At 38.5% G+C, this 21,908-nt stretch overlaps 1 protein-coding gene across 2 annotated transcripts in view; it reads left to right on the plus strand.

Moving 5' to 3' along the window:
- The window catches only part of moxd1 (monooxygenase, DBH-like 1), a 36,445-nt gene extending 19,285 nt beyond the window's left edge, over window positions 1-17,160 (plus strand). The window contains exons 6-12 of one of the 2 annotated variants that reach the window (XM_072695569.1): window positions 636-738; window positions 1,360-1,526; window positions 2,976-3,167; window positions 3,902-3,961; window positions 7,535-7,677; window positions 13,920-14,088; window positions 15,372-17,160. In XM_072695569.1, coding sequence (XP_072551670.1) covers window positions 636-738; window positions 1,360-1,526; window positions 2,976-3,167; window positions 3,902-3,961; window positions 7,535-7,677; window positions 13,920-14,088; window positions 15,372-15,530 — 993 coding nt within the window. In that variant the 3' untranslated portion in view covers window positions 15,531-17,160. The remainder of the gene's footprint in view (window positions 1-635; window positions 739-1,359; window positions 1,527-2,975; window positions 3,168-3,901; window positions 3,962-7,534; window positions 7,678-13,919; window positions 14,089-15,371) is intronic. The other variant, XM_072695577.1, reaches the window with a different exon arrangement.
- The last annotated feature ends 4,748 nt before the right edge of the window (window positions 17,161-21,908 follow it).

Below are 21,908 nucleotides of genomic sequence, written 5' to 3' on the forward strand. Positions count from 1 at the left end.
TCAAAACGTTTGATTTAAAAGTTGTTTTTCATCTGTACTCGACATGTATTAATTATTTCCTCTATTTAAAGAAATTATTCTGCATCACACCTAAAAGAGTATCAAATAAAAGCTATTTGTGGTGAAATTTGAGATTTCTTTATATGTACAATATTTCCTTAGACAATCAGAATCAGAGAATCAGATAGGACCTGTCCAACAATACTGATTTTAAAAAGCTAAAGATACTGATAATTAGTTCTGTATAATTTTAGAATTAGTTATAATTTATAATAATTTATAATTAGTTGATTTTTTACTTTTATATTTTATTATTTTTCTATTAGTTGTTAACAGCAGTTTTAGTTAAAACATGGCTTGCTGACAGGTATAATGAAAGGAAAAACCTAAAAATGTGAAACTATTGTATTGTATACTGTAACTTTATAATAAAATTACTGCAACTCTGAGAGGAGTTAATGATAATACAGTATAAAATTGGTCATACCTGGAATAATAAGAACCCAACATAAAACTGCAGGTCATCAATATCTGACTATGTTTTTTCTGCCAATCCATATAAAACCACAGATAATTTCCTTGAAAGCAAACTGAAAATAAATGATTAATCTATGCACATTGTTTGTCTTTTACAGGGATTCACTTATCCCCCACATGTGGGAATGTCAATAGGAACAGATATCGATCCAGTCTATGTGCTGATGGAGATGCACTTTGACAACCCAGCCTTACAGACAGGTACAGCACTATCCTTCAGTCAGGGTGTAGTAATTTTCAACCAGCCTACCCAAACACTTGCCCAAAAGATGCTAATGTGTTTAGCAGTGAGTGAAAGCTAGTGGGAACAATTTACTTTGACCCCAGCTGTTCAGTGTCTGCTCTTCTGCTTATATGCTCATAAAATACACTTTCAAGTGTGGTGAGAATACTTATTCATACACTTTTTTACTACTTAATAACATTAAGTGCCTTAAATTAGTTCACTCCAGGTCTAACACACCCCTACACAGATTTATCTATGTCTGGTGAGTCTTTTGAGAAGAGCTATATAAGCTCAGGTTTAGGTTGAATATTCCAATTTTACATAACCAGAGCTTTTACTGTGTAGTTTTTAAGTTTAGTATTTTTTGTATAGCTGCTACTAGTTAGTTTAGCTTTAGGAAAATACTGGATGTTGTTCATGTTGTTCATCTATCCGGCCGCTTCTGTCTGTTGTTATGGGCGACCCAGTGTTTCATGTGTTCTGAGATCTAACCCTTTTATTGATTGAAGACATTGTTGCCATGTGTGTTCTTATGCAAGTTCTAAATGGAGTCACATGCTGAACAGTTGTTTTCATTCTCTCCCTCTGTCTCTTAGATGTGGTGGATAGCTCAGGCCTGCGCCTATACTACACCCCCAAGCTGCGGACCTATGATGCAGGGGTAATTGAGACAGGTGTGTGGGTCAGCCTTTACCACATGTTGCCTCCAGGCATGCAGGACTTCATCACTGAGGGACACTGCACTCAGGAGTGCTTGCAGGAGGTAAAACATAAGATTCTCCCAGATACTCCTTGTTTGTAACCTTATCTAAGAAATAGGAAATCTAATTTATGCAGTTTTCTCCATAATCCAAAACACACACACACACACACACACACACACACAATTTCCCAACTGACAAGATTAAATATTCCCTAGACCACATCACACAGTCAGTCAGGAGAAAGACCATAGTCACACAGCTTGCTGAACAGTTGTTTTTATTCTTTCCCTATGTCTTTTAATGTGCTGCTCTGTGTCAGCTGGAGAAGAACGGGTTCTCCTTTCGGGTCTTGGTTCCTGAGGGAATTTTTCTTCGCTACTGTCGCTTTTGGCTTGCTCAAAAGAGGCTCGGATCCAGATCTCTTTTAAAGCTGTTTTGTGACAACATTTGTTGTTAAAAGCTCTATATAATCAACCTAAACTGAATTGCATTAAATTGGCTAAGTAAACCTTTCAGCCATCACATAGGGGCATTAGGCCCTGTGTAGAGTCACTTAGATGGTCAGGCCTGAAAGCCTTATAGCCTTAGGGAAAAGGCCTTCTATGCCTGAGTAAGATTGTGGTAAACGGTAACTATACTTTTTGCCATATGTTTTCCCCAGATTATTACTGTATTCTCTGAATTGAGTGAAAGAGTGAAAGTATGCATACTGCTACAAGGATGCTAACACTGCTGTCCAGTGAACTTTTTAAAATTGTCATTTCTGTGTGCAGAAGTCATAATGACCCAATCCAGTGACACTTTTTTAGTGGATTTTGAATGTCACAGCTTCTGTTGTGCCACCTCCCCCTTGTCATTTCTGACCTCAAAATAGCAAATGTGCAAATGTGCTGGCATCCGATCAGTTTAATAATATGCTGGTGTTACACCATTAAATTGGACTTGTGAGAGCAGGAATATAGAGCCCCATTTCTTGGTAAAACAAATTAACTACTCCTATTACAGTGGTCTCCCTGGCAAGCTACGGTACCTTCCCACAGACTTTGGATTCAACCCTAATGCACCCTCCTGATCCAACTAATTACTGCCTACAGAAGTCCTGTATTGTCTGAACGGGGTGTGTTAGATTTGGGTTGGAGCTAAAACCTACGGGAAGGTAGCTCTCCAGGAGTACAGTTGGAGACCATAGGTCTGCTGTAAGCATCTTAGAATTAGTTAACAGATTATTAACTGTAATTTTTTTTATTCAGTCCCCAATTCTTTAGGGCGATGCAAAAATGATAATGTTTGCTTGTAAAACAGCTTTTTAGGGGGGTTAAGACCAAACCACATTTTAAACATCCTTGTGAAAAAAATGTAATAAAACTAGTTAATTAGTAAAACCTGCTTTGAATATCAGGATTGGACCTCATGGGATGGAAAAAGAGAGCGTTTTTTCATTTTTTAGCGGATATAAAGTTAATGCCCTGCTCTAACTCCCTCCATTTCTCTGTCCTGCTCCTCCTCAGTCTCTGGACAGTGAGATGCCCAGTGGTGTGTTGGTTTTTGCAGCTCTTCTTCACGCTCACCTGGCAGGCAGGGCCATTAGGACCAGGCATTTCCGTCAACAAGTCGAGCTGCCTCCTCTAGCCTCAGACGACCAGTTTGACTTTAACTTCCAGGAATTCCAGCCTCTCAGTCCTGAGCGACTGATTTTACCGGTTAGTAGTCTATTGTCTCAGCTTCTGAAATTACTGCATAATGTCAGTATCTTAGATCCTGTGACAGAGTTACAATTATGACCAAACACTGTGAATGTAGACAACATCTGAGCATGGCTATTAATCTTTATATGAGTAGGTCAAGTTATCATGACATCATTCCCAATATAGTTGTTATATACTTGTTGTGACTCAGCAGTTTTTCATTATTTAAAATTCTCTCTTCCTAAGAGAATTCCACCCCAAACACAGCACAGCAGCAGCTCACATTACTATTCACCCAACTCATAGATGGTGTTCCAGATTTATGGGCCAACCAGAACTAAGATAAACAAGACTAAGATCTGCCAGCTTTTAAGTTGGTTTCATTTTCTCATACTCAGATTTCTTTCTTCAATAGCTTTCTAATGAATACAGTGCTTGTGGTGCAGAGAAGGGGTCAAGGGCAGTGGCAGACAGAGAAGTGGGATGAAGGGGAAGGTGGTAGTGTTATCTCACAAAGAATGTAAAGGGGAAAGGAGGAGAGTGAATGAGGGAGACAGTGCTGCAGATGTCCTGTAACCCAGGAGCAATAAGACAATACAGGTGACACAACAAAAAAGGTGCAAAACTGTTAGAGCATTGAAAGAAGCACAAGGGAAAGGAAACCGATATTCTCTTAGTATAAACTGTAGGCAGTATAGAAATGTATGAATAAGCTAATAAGCTGATTTGAATGTTTTTTCTGAACCCAGGGGGACTCGCTAATCACTGAATGTGTATATAACACCAAAGGGAGAAGCAACATGACTTGGGTAAGATGTTTTGGCTTGTAACATGTTTGGCTGAGAATGAATCAGCTCTGCTGTGATTTGTAATGCAAGGATTTCTCATCTGGAGAGCTAAGAAATGGTAGTAATGTGTGTTGTGTAAAGCAGGTTATGGTTCTCTATCTTTCTCTCTCTCTCTCTCTCTCTCTCTCTCTCTCTCTTTATTCTTCTTTCATTTGGGAGTCAGCCATGCCTATGAGCAACAACAGAATAGAACTATGTACAATATCCTAGATAAGTGGGGTCAATGGTGAAAATTGAGTTCAAATTGCAAAATGTCATCAAACTAATTGGTTGCTAATTGGCTGAAATCCCAGTGCTCACTGTATCATCAGGGTAAATTACACAGTGCAGCGTTTCTAAGAATGCATAATGAATCATAGTGAATGAAGCCTTGTCCTTTTCCGACGCTAAAAGAATCATTTGATGAGAATCTCTGAAAAAAATATATATAAACATTACTAAGTGTGGATTATACTGTAATACATTCTAATGAAGGCAGGAGCATGCATTAGCCCGACTGCTAAGGAGGTTAGATGGTGGGGACGAGGTTAGATTTCAGACCTGTGCGCTAAAGCCTGCTGCCTTTTGGCTGAACAGCGTGTCTGCAAACAGCAGATGGATCAGGCTGCTGGCACCAGCTCATACAGGCACATCAAAACGAGCTGCAGTGCAGAGGAACAGAGCATAGACTCTGAGCGGCTTTCCCTCTGGAGACACTCCACCGTTCATAAACGCTGCGGCCAGGATACTGGGCCTGTATTGACAAAGCAGCTCAGTGCAGTAGGTAGGGCTACTTCTGAGTTAGCATGCAGTTGGTGGAGACTAAACCTGATTCCAGATCAGCATTCAGACTGTGTCGTTAATGCCTGTTACACAGTAACATCATAGAGCAAATTCTGTTCTGTGTTTACTCACCAGCTCTGTCAAGCCTGAAATATAATTGATTACATTTGTAGCCATAACTGGTTTAATTGAGATAAGCAAATTTATGAAGGAAGAGCTCAGCAATAAATCAGTTCAGCCTTATTCCAAACTTTTAGAGAAACTGCACTTAAGAGAAAGTGTGGGTAGTTTGTCAAAGTCTTGTTCAATTACCTGGGGACGTTTGGAGCCAAAAATGTACTTGAGTGAAAGTAAAATAGTATCATAAAAACATGTTTGATGTCTAAAGTTCAAGACAATGTAAAATATTCATACAACCATATAAAGCTTATACCACCAATTAGCACTGTGTACACTGCATGCCTGGCATCGTAGCACAGTGTCTAACAGCAAAGCAAACATTCAAATGTTGTTTTTTTCATCCCAAAGCCTCCAGGATATATACACTGGAAACATCAAGTCTACACAATCCTAAACACAAACTACAGACTTAGCTGCTACGCTATGTCCTCTAAGTCCTACTCTAAGTTTTTGGACACATCTACTATGCCCCGCTGGAGGGCCAAAAGTGTTTTTACTAACTTCTATTATCAGAGAATAGCCCCATCAGTTTGTACAGAAGTCTCTGTTGTTACTAAGTAATACACATTTGGACCCACTGGAGCTGAGACTGGTCTTCAAATGCATTCTGAGCAGGTATAATCTCTATTAAAAAGCTTTGCCAGTTAAATGTCACATTCTGGAACATCTGCACATGGGCCTAAGCATCAGCCCAGCATCGGCTAGAGGTGTGCAAATCCCCACAATATTTGGCTTTAGAGCAGTGGAATAGCTTTTCTAAGAACAGAAATTTGGCATTAGAAGTCAGGAGACTGGATGTTCAGATTATGAGTTTATGCAGACAGAAAATCATACTCAGGCACAGTTTAGGTAATCAGCAGTCTATAAGCAGTCTGGTCCAGTCCCACAACTGCATAGACTTTCAGGATTTAAGTACCCTGGGAAGCAGAGGGTGGTAAAGGGATGAAGGTGAGGTTACAATGCTAATGTCATCAGAGGAAAAGGAAGAAAGGGGGTTAGGTAGTAATTACATGAACACAGCAAAGCATAGTTTCTCTCAAGCTGCATCCAACATATTTGAGAACTCGTCAGCCAACGTCAGTACCTGACCTTTACTAATGCTCTCGAGGCTGAATGCAATTAGATCCTCACTGCAGTGTTCCAATATGGTATAAAGCCTTTCTGGAAAAGCTCCTTCCTCTAGCCTTGATTTTGGAAAAAAAGCAAACATTGCATGCACAAGGTGTGTTTCATCTTCTTTTATTTAATGCATTTCAGTACAGTTCTTTGTAGCTTGCAGCAGATAACAACAATGCTTGTATGATTAGCTGACATGGTAAAACAGAGAACAAACTACACTAATCATCACACTTTAAGTCACCAATGTTTCCATTTTGCCATGTATATCTAAAAATATATAATATTAACAAAGATAATGAGCCTGTAGGTGTTTGTTATAAAGTTTTGAAACATAGGAGGGGTGAAACGCAAATCTAATAATAATATCAATCTAATAATATAATGCTAATAATGTCAAACTAACTTCATCAAGCCCAGAAAATGTGCAGTAAAAATCACCCGAAGAAAAACAGCAAACCTCCAGGGACATATGAGCACCTGGCATCCAGAATTTTACAAAAAGAGCAGCTAATGCTGCCTTCAGATTTATGGAGGCAGGATGTGTACTCAATATATGTTAACAATGTTTACTTTGGCTTCAGTTTGGTATGTTTTATTTTATTTTTTTAGCGTTGTTTAATGTCAATAAAAAGTCGACCTATGTGTAATCCATTGTCATTTGCAGTAGTTCAGTGAGACAGCAATTCCTACAGCCTTCGTAGCATTTCAAGTACTGCTGAATTATTAATACAACAAAATTAATGGGCAACAAGGGGCTACATAAATACAGAGTTTATCTTTGCAAAGTACACCCTCAGTCACATTGATTAATCAATAATTATAATAATTAATATTTTTTTAAATTGTTAGCATTTTAAAGTTAAATAAATTGCAAAAGCAATATTATATTTAAAGACAAATATTCCATATTTCTTCCATTTTTTTTTGGATGGTAACATGTTATTTAATGTAACATATTTTTAATCTGTTGTTTAGGAAAGTTAGCAATAAATGTGACAGTTAATATAGTAAAACTTTACAAATGCATGTCTAAAATTACTAAATTATTTATTTATTTATTTATTTATTTAATTTACTAAAACTTGACTAAAATATTTTGTCAAAATGCGACTTAAACTAATATATATTTTAGGACTACACCAACTAAGACTAAACCTAAATCATCTGGCTGCTTTACTTACTGTTAAGACAATGTGTAAATCATTGCACACACTTGCGTCAAAATGTGTTGAGTTGTTAAACAACCTCAGATAGACCTGCTTTTAAGTGGGTTTTGTACCTTCACCTACATAGTAGCTGTGAAATTCCTGACAAATGCTTCATGACATGTGCTATTCATGCTGCTGCAGTTTTTAAAAGAACTAGTAAACTTCAGCCAGCAAACATCTAAATGTAAATTGTATATATTATTCATATAGGGTTGAATTACATCATTGGTGCACTAGTGACCTCAGTGTCATATGTTTTCTGCAGGGCGGCTTAAGTACAAGGGACGAGATGTGCTTATCTTACCTCCTGTACTACCCTAGAGTCAACCTGGCCAGGTGCGAGAGCCTTCCGGAAATCACTGGCCAGCTCAAATTCATTGGAGTCAAACAAATTCAGAGCCCCCTTACGTAAGTGCCAGCCCCTCTGCTTCCTATACTCATGAGAGCTAGGGTGTTTTCCTTTTCTTTGATCAGAATTTTAGTATATTTTTTAATTAGAACACCTTCCTTGTTCATCCATTCACTGGTCACTTAATCTCTTTCTGCAGGTCCACAAGTGTCAGAAACCAAAAGCACATAAGCAAGATCCTCACTGATAACAAAGCCGTGTCAGAAAGTCTTAGGAAACAAATAATTCAGAATCAGAATCAGTTGCAAGCGTTTGTGTAAGAATAAATAAATAAATCTCTATAAAATGAAAGAAAAAGAGATAGAATTTAATATTTACATGTTTATATATAGCACATGCTGTATAAAGCAGTTTGAATATTGCACCTTTGAAATTATTGCACAAATGAACATTATAATTATTGAGTATTTCACAGATGAACCATAGTGTCACACTTTGAGACACATTATACAGTTTGATGGCCACAGATAGGAATGACCTTCTGTGGCGCTCTGTGGTGCATTTCAGTGGAATGAGTCTTGCACTGAATGTGAGAATGAGAATGTCCAATAACATCTGGTTAAAATCTGCCCTGTGGTCAGAAACAGACCGGTGATGAATGAAATGGTGGTAGAAAAACTGTGCAACAGTTAGGCCATGGTCTGTAATTGTGCACCTATATAGTGCACCAAAAGCATAGGTAGAGTTCAGGTGGGTCCAGGTTGGGTGCAGGTTTCCACTCTTCACTTTTCTAACTTAAGAATAACTTAATTTTCATTGTTTTCATGTAGTTACCCTTTTGACTCCTACATAAATGGGATTCCCAAACACGGTACAGACAAAACTTGGCTTCAGAGTGGATGGTGCTATGATATCACATAGCTAAAGGCACAGCTACTGGCTTTATCTACTGTATGATGTACATTGGACAGCTTCTCACTGAAATTGGTCTGCCACCTACAAATATCCAGCCAGGAGCATCTTTGTGTCAGAAACTACTGACTACTGTTGAGGGACTAGATTAAGGTTCATTGGTTCAAGTCCTAAAGGACCTTTGTCTGTTACAGTTTGGCAATTTTCCTGACACAACTGATGGATCAATGACCAGGCTTGGTTGGTATGGTCTTCTAGGACTGGAACTGATGGCCTCTAGACTAGAAGTCACAAATGCAAATGATTTGCAGTGACAGATCTGCAGTCTCTAGCTATAGACCAGCAAAGTGGGGATTTTCTTATAAAGCAGCCAAAAAATGAAAAGGTATGAATAAAATGGTTCTCTTGGTACTCTTCACTGGTAATGTCAGCAGTACCGGGCAGTTTACAGTATTGCAAACCGTAGCTTCAGAATAAACTAGATGAAACTGCATTCAGAAGAAACTACATTGCTCTGGCAAAAGATATTCATAACAGAACATACACAAAGCTGATCTAACTGCACATAGTTTGGGACATAATAAAGCAGGGCAGCCAGTAATTATCTAAGATGACGGGGTGCATTCAGACAAACCATTAACAATACTGCCTTCTAGGCACCAGCTCTTATAAAGGCCTTAAAGCTTGCACAAATCTGTTAAAAAGCCTCTCTTAGGGTTTGCTGCACTGCTGGTTACTGAGCATTGCAGCTGCAGTTACGGAAATGTGGGATGGTGTTGTAGTTGTAGTTGTAGCTGGTCAAATGCTTTGTAAATCCACATATTTTTTATTCTGTCAGGTTTACAGAGCCAAGGCGCTTGTGCTACTGGTAAAGTAATAGCTTCTCTTTTATGAGAGGTATGAACTCGTATGTGAGAGACAGCTTATGGAAGTTGGTGAGTCGCTGTTCTTATATTAAGTAACAGTGTCCTTCACCAGAGCTTGTTATCACTGTTCTCTGATTCATACCAGCACATATGCTGTTGCATGCAAGGGGACTTCATCACTCCCTGAAAAGAGAGGACAAACTGTTTGTCCAAGTGCCCGAAACATCTGGTCTAGTCGTGGAAAGTCTACCCATGTCTGGTGCTAATAAACACGCAAGAGCAAAAAAGCAGACTTGAAAGATGAAGCCACAAGACTCAATTCTCACAGCATTCATGATCAGAAATATTACCTACAGCCATATCTAAAAATATAGACACCCCTGCAATTACAACAACACAGAAAAATAGAAAAAGTCAAATCTGATATCATTCCATACATAACTCCAGAAATGGGCAGGATATCATTTAGACACCTTATCAAAACTGTAAGAAATAATTGGATTTCAATCATGTGATGCTTCTTTCTTTTGTATTTGTGGCAACAGTAATCCATGTGCTGGGATTATAGAAATTACACAATCAGCCAGTTTAAATGGAGAAGAGTCAGCTCAGTGGTTATGCCTAAGCAACACACTGAGCATGGAGAAGAGAAAGAAGAGTAAAGAATTGTCTAAGAATGTGAGAACCAGAATTGTGGAAAAATTTTGGATAATTTCAAGGCTGCAAGTCGCTGTGCCACTGTGCCCAACATCATTAAGAAGTGTATAGCCCATGGCACTGTAGCTATCCTCCCTGGGAAAAAGATAAGAAATTGCAGCAAGGGATTGTTTGAATGGTGGAACCTCAATCAACTTCAAGCGGACATGCAGACACCAGGTACAACAGTGTCAGCTTGCGCTATCTATCGCAGTCTAAATGAAATAGGATGCTACGGTATGAGACCCAGGAGGACCCTACTGTTGACACAGAGACTGGAGTTTGCCAGAACCTACCTGAGGAAGCCAAAATCTTTTTGGAAGACTGTCCTGTGGACAGATGAGAGCACATTAGAGCTTTTTGGTAAATCATTGTACCATTTACAGAAAACAAAAAGAACTTCGTTCCTTAAAGAAAAGAACATGGCTCCTACACTAAAACATGGTTGAGGTTGGGGGTTGTTTTGCTGCTTCTGGCACTGGATGCCATGACTGCCAGTGGCATTAGGAAATATGAAATCTTGGGTCTTCCTGCAGGGCAATTGAGTCTAATCCTTTTAAACACATGTGGGAGAAGAAACCCTTTAATAGAAGGGACCATTTGAGAGACCTGGAGCATTTAGCAAATAAGTGGTCCAAAATCCCAGTAGAGCTATAAGAGGTTTATTCATGGTTATAAGAGCTAAATGATTGTTTCCAAAGGGTGAGCTACCAAATATTAAGTTGAGAAATGGACTGAACTTGTAATTATGTAATCTATAATTGTGAAAGTTGTGGTCATTTTTGCACGGTATATACTGTATATATACACACACACTATACACATCTTCAGTGTATCAATTTTACTGTGGAGTAAATTGGCTTTCTCTAGCAGAAGAGAACTTGCTACATTCCAGTGTCTTTGGGATGATTTGCAGTGACAAAACTAAACATTCAACATTATTACCTGACCTCACTAATGCTCTTATGGCTGAATGCAATCAAATTGTCATAGCAATGTTCTACAGTCTAGTGAAAAGCCTACTTTGGAGAGTGGAGGTTGCTTCTGCATCAGAGAAGGGAAAAGCTCTTTGTAATACTCTTGATATCTTAGATAAAACCAGATATGTGTCCAGAAACATTTAGTCTATCTACACTAATGTTCAAAAGTTTGGAAACAGCAACAATAACAGCAACTTTCAACAATATATTTTTTTCATATATAAAAAGTAGGTATTTCTAAGTAGAGTAGACATAAGATACATAAGGATACAGAGAAAATGGGACACCTAACAACCATGAAAGACCTGGTAGAACACCAAAACATGAGATGAACAGGAGAAAATCAAACTCCACTCGCTTCAAATCTGATTCTGATCCAGAAACTTGTCCTAAAAATAGGATATCGACTCAAAAAGGAGGAAATTGCTGAATCTGGTTGTGTTCTGAGAACAATAGGCCCACCCCAGAGTTCACACCTCAATATCACTGAATGTGTTTGGTGTGTTATTCAATTCTTTGAATGGTGGAGCAGAAAACGCTCTATGCAATTTCTAAGTCTGAACTTTGGAAATGTGGAAAAATCTCCTTGCAGATTTCTGCAGAAACAATGACAGAGTCTCCTGAAAAAATAGAAGCTGTAACTAAGGTAAAGGTGGACGTGCCATGTGCCATTTTTCTTGAGGAATAGCTGTATTGACTGTGAATGAAGGAAATGGAGGTTGTTTACATGGTATTGTATAAATTAAATACATTTGTCAGCCATAACATTTATAATATAGGATATATTAAACAGCAAAATAAACAGTCAGTTCTTGGAGGTGATATGTTGAAAGCAGTGGAAATGGTCAAGCATAAGAATCTGAGCCACTGTGAAAAGGGCCAGAACATCTCCAAAACATCAGGCAGGCCTTGTTGGGTGTTCCTGCTATCCAATGGTTAGTAAATACCAAAAGTGGTTCAAGAAAGGTACGACCATGGCCTCACTTCACGAGTTACAGGACTTAAAGGATCTGCTGCTAACATCTTGGTGCCAGATACCACAGAATGGTCAGATCTGTAGTGGTGGCACAAGGGGGACCTTCTTCATATTAGGCAGGTGGTGTTAATGTTGTGGCTGATTGGTTTATGTATATCTTTATGTTCACAGGCAACAACATAAATCAGCTCACCAGCAAAGCTTGGTAAAGTCTGAAAGAGAGAGAGAGAGACAGAGAGTGAAGGAGACAGGCTGGGGGGGTTGGTGGGGGGATCTTGGAAACTGCACTAACAAGCATGCATGTTTGATTATATGCCTATGCATATGTGTTTGTTTGCGTGTGAGGGAGCAAGTGTGTGCATTGGAGGGGTGTGAGGTGTGTGTTTGTGTTTGTCTTGGTGGGGGTAGGCTTTGAAATGGGAACCATGTGATGGGCCCAGCTTGTATGTTTACTTCCCCTCCTGCTGCCCTGAGGTGGTTCGAGCTCAGTTGCAGGAAAGAAGGGTATTTTTTAGGAGTCCCCACTACTTCTCATATGCACATACACACACAAACATCCTTGCCATACAGTCCATTGCTCTACTGCTTTAACCATGCTACTCACAGGGTTAAGCTATATTTACTATATTTACTAGTGCAGCCTCTGTAGGAGTTCATTTAGCGCAGGTTATTTTACTTCACACACACACACACACACACACACACACACACACACACATACACATAAACACACTCTTCCCTAAAGAAATATCCCTCACCATCCAGCCAAACATTACAACAGTGTTTTTTAATCAGTGTGTGAATTCCCAACACTACCTCTCTCACCATGGCTATGTATAAGCTGGGATCTTTGGGACATTGCGAACAATGTGGGAGCCATTTCACTCTTCTCATTTAAATTTTCCACATTCCTCTAGTAAAGCTCTATGTATTTACAGCTGTCAAGGACAGATACAACCAGGGTTGTTATTATTACTCACAGTTATTACAAAAAACAAAAACTAGCAGTGAAAAAAATTGCTTGTTACCTGTAATAAAAGTAGAAATATATCATAACTACAGTCTTCAAACCAAACCTAACTAAAAATAAACAGAGCAGAAAAGTGCTCGTTTTTGCATTTTCAGCACAGGAAGAACGGTCCAGAAGTGAATGCATTCTATGTCAAACCTTAAATACCCAGCAGATGGCAATATGTTTGAGTAAAACTTGCACCCTAACTGAGCCTAGTCTAGCAATGTGCAAAGTAAGCAAAAAAAAAAATTGCTCAGAAGGCAACAATTCCAGTCTGGCATTGATGGTAGTTTGATCCGAAATATATTCTGTGACATTGTTTTTTTCCCAGTGGAGTAAGTTTTGATTAAGTATTTAAAGGTTTTATGTAAATGTATCCACCAATATTACAGAAAGTTCCTTTTCTTAAAAAAAAAAAACTAAACAAAAATATATTTTTTCAATAAATAAAACTAAACATAATTTGAGAATAATGTAATAATAAAATATAATAAATAAAAAAGTAACACTTTCAACCCTGGCTTAGGCTTCATTTGTAATACATGATGGTTAACAGGCACTGCTGTCAATAATATATGACCAGTTGTAAATCATTTATGCTAATATTCTAGTCCTGTGGAGCTGCATAGGTTTGAAACAATAGTAAGTAGCTAGTGTCAATTGGGAAAGGTGTTCAGAATTGTGCACATCAGTATAATAAGTGTTAATCAGAAGACAAATAACTTGATCAAGACTAATAGACTTCATTTAATAAATGATAAAGATATTATTTATCATTTTAAAAACATTCCTATGACGTTTGATGTTCCTACAGTGCTTGAAGAAATATTTAATATCTTTATTGAATATTTTTATGCAGGACCTGGCCTTTTGTAATTAAAAGCCCAAAGAGATATAGCAACCTGTCTTTTACCGAAGCCATGGACAAGTTCCGATGGACCAAGAAGAGAGGAAAGGCCTTCAATGAAGTTGTGCTGAATCTCCCTATGAATGTGCGCTGCACCAAGATAGGCCAGGAGGAGTGGACGGTGAGTGGGCAAACAGGGCAAATGTGCCAGGAAGAGTGGTTCATGTTCTGTTTTTTAGTAGTAAAAGATCCAAGATGCCTTATTGAGTTGTAGTAAAACTCAACAGTATGTAGTTTAGATACATTATATGGCAGTTATATAAAATATGTGCTTATATGCAGCTCTTACATACATTTAAAACTGTTGAATTAAAAACACTCAAGGCTTTCCACTCTGATGCTCAGAAAAATGTAAAGACGACAATAGATGGGTGACATCTATAGGTTTACAGTTGAAATGTATTAGGCCCACTGAGTCATAGATAGACAAATAAAAAAACAGCTGCAATATAAAATAAGTAAACCCTTTGTAAAAACCTGGATTTCTGCATTGATTACTAATAAAATCACAATTACAGACAAACACAATCTAACTAAATTAATAACACATAAACAGCTGCACTGTTCAGGTATTATATTGAGCACATTGGCTAAACATCCACAGTGCAGGCTAGAAAAAGTAAGTGAACCCTTGAATTTTATAAAGATGGACTGCAATGTTGTTTTTATGGACAGCAGCAGATTCCTTAGTAGGGTCTTCTGTAGGTCTTTTGCTGTTATATTTGGCCTCTTTTTCTCATTTTCATTTTCTTACAACTGTGTATAGAAAAAAGAAAAATAGACAAACAGATGTAGAGAGAGAAAAATAGGATGATTAAATACACATATTAAACTAATATACACAGATATAATCAGAACACATCAGATGATAGTAAAGTAAAAATAAAACCAGGTTTCCACTGATAAGATGCTGTTTGCAAGAACAGCGTATCATAAACACACAATCGAAATGTCTAATGTCTAATACATTTATTTTTAAAAGGATCTACCCCTTAAAGATTAAAAAATACCAAATATAAATCCACTGCAACTGTTTATTTCACATGTGATGTGGTTGCTAGGGATTTTTCTTTGAGTTGCATAGGAATGGACATGCTGTTTGTAATGGTTGAGTGTTCATTTACTTTCATTGGGATGCCTGTGGAACTCCTACTTAGTTGGAAACCTGCAGCCACATCTGTCCTTGTTTGGACAGCCCTGACTCAATCGCTGAAAATCTCTGTATGTTTCCTGTTTGCATTCATTTATTAATGTGTATCAGTGACCATTACATAAAAAAGGTCTGAGCTGTTCTTTTTGATGGCCACAGCATTATAAACACAGCTTTCAAACACATGCCCAGCACTCTGACTAGAGCTGGTGGCTTTGAAGCCAGTCTTAACTTTTCTTTTTCTGTCTTTTCAGATTCAGGGCATGATTGTGTCCCCGCCAAAGCCCAAATCAGTGCGACCACCTGCTGCCGCTGTGTGCAGGAACGGCTCTGACACTCAGTGCCATTGTATAGTCTCTTACATTGTCCTCACAGGTCTTCTGTTACTACTGCACATTCACTTACAGCTCTAACTTCCATTCATGTCACTCTTCCTCCTAAACCTCAACAGAGATCTGCTCTTACATCCGTCATAAACTCTAAAACACTTTTTTTACACTTTCGCTTTTTCTGACAGTTCTTCAGAAGCAAACCCAGCCCCAGTGTACACTCTGTCGTCATGTGTGCGTTCTGTGACTGATTCGCCCAAATTTAACAAGACGCCACATGAGTCATCGCAGTTGCACTACTCCCTTTTGACAAAGAGCCATTTACATGTTTTAGTTGCACTACAAAGCATTGTTTGATTTATCACTTATGTCTCTCTGTTACTGGAGGCTCACAAAGACTGCAGCTGTGTCTCAAAGGGCCTTTTTTCTTTATTTTTGCTCCATGCTGCATAAAGTGAGTAGCCAACATACACGTAGTTAGCCACAACACCATTCAGGATTTGACTGTGTAAAAAAGTTTGCCTTCTTCATTCACTGGACACAGGAAACAATGTGACATATGGAGCAGTCAAAGACATGGTTTTCAAAATAAACAAGGCAGTGGACCAGTTGTTGTAAGACCAGTGGACCAGTCTTAGAACAAATAAGGCAATGATTAAGACTAATTGTAGGACAAACATGACAGTGACTAAGATCAGTAAAAGTCAGGACGGAGGTCTCAGAAGAGACATGGTTGCAGTTTGGACCAATTGCAATGAAGGGAAGAGGACCAACAAGGTTGAAATTTGGACCAGTTGCAACGAGGGCTAAGTCTTTGGACGATCAAAGCATTGATTAGGATTAATTACAGTCCTAAGAGAAAGGAAGGTGAAATTGTGATTAGGAACAGTTGCAGCCAGGGAGAGGTCTTAGAAAAAAATTAGACTGTGATTAGGACCAACCCAGATGATCCTCTTTTACCAGCGCACCCGTGACAAAGCAAAACACCCATATTCACCATTCTTTTAATAAACGTTCATGGTGAGACATGGGTGAAAAAAGTGTAGCAAAGGATTGATTTCGACAATTTGTACATGTACTTGAGTATTATTGAAATTCAAAACTTGTACTTTTACTCAATAACATTTTCAAGAGAACAGAAACTTAGAAAATTTACTAATATTAAAATTTAGACCTTCAAAATACTTGTTACAAATCTCAAAAGCCTGCAGATGTGTCTGATTTTTGAATGCTTTTCACAGTCTAGAGAAAACTTTCTTAAGGTATTATAATGTCATACCTTTATGAAATGATATTGCCCACAATTATGCTTATAATGGGACCTGCAGCGTCCATTATTCCCCATATTTACTTTCATTGCATTGCACTTGTGTTGAGTTTATTTTTTACTTAATTTGAATTAGGAATTTTACACAGCACCCAGATATTTACTTAAGAACAGTGTCTCCGCACGTTTTCCACCTCTGACAAGAACTGCACTGAAAAATGCCAACTAGATCCCTTAATTTAATCTTTATATTTGATTACATTTCCTCAATGATATTCTAAGAAAATAATAGATTCCAACAAACCTGCAGCCGTATCTACAGTCTACACTTTGAAAATCAAAGGGTTGGGTTTCCTTCAACATAGTAATTGTGTTTCTCATAAAAGAAATGCTGGCATTCTATCGGAAAATACAACATGATACTTAATAAATGTTTATTTCTTAAAATGGTTTTCTTGTTATTTGAGTGTCATGACAAGTCGTGGCAGGGAATAATGTTAGACTGCTTTTATATCCATTCTTTTTTCATCTCTTTAATGCTTTCTACAAACTAACTAACTATCAGTCAATTGCTTGGACACAACGTCTAGTAGAAAGTTGCCTTATCCAGTTTACATTAACATTAAGGGACATGCACAAAAATTAGCATTGCTACATATGTGCCAGTTTAGTCAACCTGGGTTTTAACTGTAGACATTCCTTATTTTCCATTTGAGGTTATCCACAGTAGTGCCTCGTGTTTTAATGCAGCTTTACACTCCCTGGGAGTTCTATCAAGCAGCTTTATGGGGAACCACCTACAATGCCGTGAAGAACAAACTTGAGGAATTTCTGGCATCACTTAACCTGAACATTGACCAAATCCTAACATGAACATTTAATGTCAAATGTTCATAAATCTAATTCAATAAGTAGATTTTTACCATTGAAAGTAATTGTCATAATTGGACATTTCAGTTATGGCAAGTCACCCAGGTCCTGAGGCAGCAAAGCATTCCCACACTATCACACTACCACCACCATGTTTAAAGGGCTCACAACTCACACATACAAAACAACATTCAGGATACTCTACTACTCTTTACTGTAGCAGTCAGCAAGGTGTGCAGAAGCATTCGCTAGTAATCCAGCTTGTATAAACCTCAAATTCACCTATTAAATCCATCTGATATTAAAAGTGTTTATTTCCCATAAACATTGCATATTGCACGCAAAGGCTGTGGATCATATATAATTTCTTAACCTTAAAAAGGACTACTATAAACAATCTCAGATTTTCAACACACAGACACTCCAGTTTCGGGCATTCTTAAGGAAAATCTGAACTGAGACTTGCTTAAAAGGGATGTAAATGCAAAAGTAACTCAAAATGTGCAGGCTCTTTGTTCTTTTATTTATCATAAATGGGCAAATCCATAAAGAAATCAATGTTTGCCTACAGTGGCCTAATGTCTTATACACATGCTCATATTAGTATCTGTGATTGCAAACAACCAAAATACAAAAAACAAACAGTCAAGACAACACATTTTTACAGCCTTCTAAAAAGGTTATTGGGTTTTCCACTGATGGTTTATGGTGATGTGATTATGCTAGAGGCTCAGGGCAGTTTTATGTAAGTCCACTGTTAGCGCCTGGGCGTCCCTGGTACAGCGCGGATCACCTCGCACCAAGGCCTCCATGCTCCCGTGCTGCCTCGCACCAACTGGCCTAACTGCCAGCATTCTTTTCAGAATGCAATCAGAGAAGGCTGACTCCATCATTCCTCTCACCTTACCATTCATGGAATGCTGCTGGAGAGGCCTGTGGAGCTGCTGAAAGCATGGTAAGGGGTTGTTCCTTGTCTTATTCACTTTGTTTCATGAGGATGAGCCGCCTGGAAGGGTCACAGAATGCCACATAGGTTAGTCTGTGCCCTGCTCCAACACACTTGAATCAACACAGCAGCTCATTATCAAGCCTTTTAGGAGGAATTGAACGTTGGAGCAGGGAGTTGTTGACACCTTGCAATGGGAGGCATTACATGGACTTTCTATCTCTTTTTTTTGCCTCTTAACCTCTCATTCTCTAAATCACTCTCATTTGCTGTTTCTCTTTTCTTACCCTCATTCTCTCTTTTAATCCATTTTGTTTATTATCAAAAATGACCAAAACATGGGAAAAACTGGAAAGGATTTTTTTCTAGATATTTCTTTTTAATCCCCCCCCCCCCCCCCCCCCATATCATACATCCGAGATATTGGCAAGTTTGTGAATCAGTGAATTATTCATTTTTAGATGATCACTCCACTTCCACTCAACGATCTTTATGCTTTGGCACATGTTTTTGTTGCTGCAATTTTAAGATAGATATATGCAACTTACCTCTGTTCTTACTGGCTGCCTGATATTGTGTCTCATTTTGAAAGCAGCCAAGGCTGAAACACTCCTTATAAATTCAGTGGGCGGAGCTAAACGGTTGCAAGCTAAACAGATGAATATATATAAATGTGCTTTTGTTGATGATGTGACATCATCAAAATAATGAATACTCAGTTTAGTTTTCAAGTATGAATTGTAAGGGTTTGGAAGTGAGTTATGTGTTTTTAAACGTGTTTATTTTTATTAATATATAAGTAATTTGATTTTTTATGCCACAGACCTTTTAACCCCTTAAAAAGCCTATAACTTGCCTTTGTGCCGAAAGTGCTATTACAAACTTCTGTTAGCAAAAATAGCCCAACTGGTTTCTACACAAGTCTCTGTAGTTACTGAGTAATACACCTTAGTGTGTAATAAGCATTGGGGTGTAAAGGGGTTAAACTGTTAGTCCATGGTCAAGCAGGACTGGGAGTGGACACCTCTGCAGCTGTGGGTCAGGAGAAAAGGCCGTGGTGAGCCATGGAAGATGGAAAAAGGAAGTGTGAGCTACACGTCTGTTTATTCTCACTGATTTCTCTCAGAGAGGGTCAGCTACAACAACAGAGAGCTCAGTGTGTCAGACCCCGTGGCTTCGCTGCAGTGTTTGTCTTGAGGTTTCAGAACGCTTTTAGGGGAATGCCATATGGGAAGCAGCAGCACACTTAATGAATTCATACATAGCTGTTTTTAGTTAGCGCAGCGTCTATAGCTTGTTTGGCTGGATGTGGGGTTTAACGTGGGAAGTTGTGGATAAAGCAAACAATAGGCTTTCGCTGCAGGCTACACTTGTTCTTCTCTGTGGGACAGGCCTGTGAGGGGATGGTTGTGTCACTTGCGTCTGTGTGCTGAGCCAGCAGACGATAAGAAAAATAGGAGGGCCAAATCTCCATCAAAACCATGCTAAATAACCTCATTGTAGTTTAGACCTTTTAATTCGTGAAGACAATTATTGTACCCAGTACAGCCTTGTGGTGGATTTACACATGCGTCATCTCTCCCTCACTCCACAACCACCCCCCCCCCACCCCCCAGTCTCTCTCGCTCTCTTTCACTCTTTCTTTTCTCAATTATTTTCAGTTCTAATTCAAAAAAGAGAGTTTAAACAATAATGACAACAGTAGCAAACCTGTACTAATTATAATTATCACCGTAAGTACCACAATACCAAAGAGAAAGTCATTTTTACACATATTTTGAGAAATACTGGTAACAGTACAGAATGTGTAACAAATTAGTGGTGTACAGTATGAAGACTTTTGTGGGTCACTTATGTAACCGTATGGAGTGTGGGTCGGTGGAGTAACAATATAGAGATTATTTCATGTCAGTGGGTTAACTGTGTTTTAGCTCAGTAGTGTAACAGTATGGACTGTGCTATAAGACAGTGGTGTAACAGTATTAAGCATGTTATGGTCAGTGGTGTAACAGTATAAAGTGTGTTATGGTCAGTGGTGTAACCGTATTAAACATGTTATGGTCAGTGGTGTAACAGTATTAAGTGTGTTATGGTCAGTGTTGTAACAGTATTAAGTGTGTTATGGGTCAGTGGTGTAACAGTATGCAGTATATTACAGATTAGTGGTGTAACAGTATAAAGTGTGTTATGGTCAGTGGTGTAACAGTATGCAGTATATTACAGATCAGTGGTGTAACAGTATGCAGTATATTACAGATTAGTGGTGTAACAGTATAAAGTGTGTTATGGTCAGTGGTGTAACAGTATAAAGTGTGTTATGGTCAGTGGTGTAACAGTATTAAGTGTGTTATGGTCAGTGATGCAACATTATTAATTGTGTTATGGTCAGTGGTGTAACAGTATTAAGTGTGTTATGGTCAGTGGTGTAACAGTATAAATTGTGTTATGGTCAGTGGTGTAACAGTATGAAGTGTGCTATAAGGCAGTGGTGTAACAGTATAAAGTGTATTATGGTCAGTGGTGTAACAGTATTAAGTGCGTTATGGGTCAGTGGTGTAACAGTATGCAGTATATTACAGATTAGTGGTGTAACATTATGAGGTGTGTTACAGATCAGATAGAGAAAATGTAACAGTGTGTTGCAGGTCAGTGGGGTAACAGTCATGCATCTAAAATTTCTCAGCCAGGGGGAAAGTACGTTTATGTCTCGACTTTTCTTCACTCTCTCTGTCTCTTTGGAGCATTTGTTGAAAGGCTGATGTGGTTGAGGTGGGATTCTAATGCTGCACACTGTAATTTATTATTAGATGGAAAACGCACACACACATTTTCCAGTCTGCCCACACAGGTTGTGTTGAGTGTAGATGGTTGTAGTGGAACCTTGCAGGCAGGTGAGAGTATGGCGCAGCAGTGAGAAAGCTAACACCACGTCCTGCAGTGTCAGTACTGCCAAGATGACTTCCTGTTTTTTTGTAGTCTGGTCTGTTGTAGCTACTGTTCCAATGCGCACCTTACATCACAGTGATTTCCATAGTGGTAGTCCTGTTGGCCTATCACAAAAGGGTGCCAAATGGGACTGGGAGGGTGGTGGATGCATAAACTAATTATAGCATTAATATTCCAGATTCTAGGTAATTGTTGGGATGTCCATGTCTGGCTGTAGATGGCAAAGAATAGTTTTCATTAAGTAAGCTTCAGAAACAATGGGAACATGTGCCTTAGAAAATACTAGTATATGATTTTGCTCGTGGGTGTTTAAATATCCTGGTAGACGATATTATTAATCATAATTGGAAACAGAATGCACAGTCTCTAGCTCTAGTTTGGTCTGTTTAAAAGACTACATTTTTAAAAATGTCCACACGATGGCATTGTACCA

Source organism: Salminus brasiliensis, chromosome 1 (genome assembly GCF_030463535.1).
Source record: "Salminus brasiliensis chromosome 1, fSalBra1.hap2, whole genome shotgun sequence".
NCBI classification, from domain to species: Eukaryota; Metazoa; Chordata; class Actinopteri; order Characiformes; family Bryconidae; genus Salminus; species Salminus brasiliensis.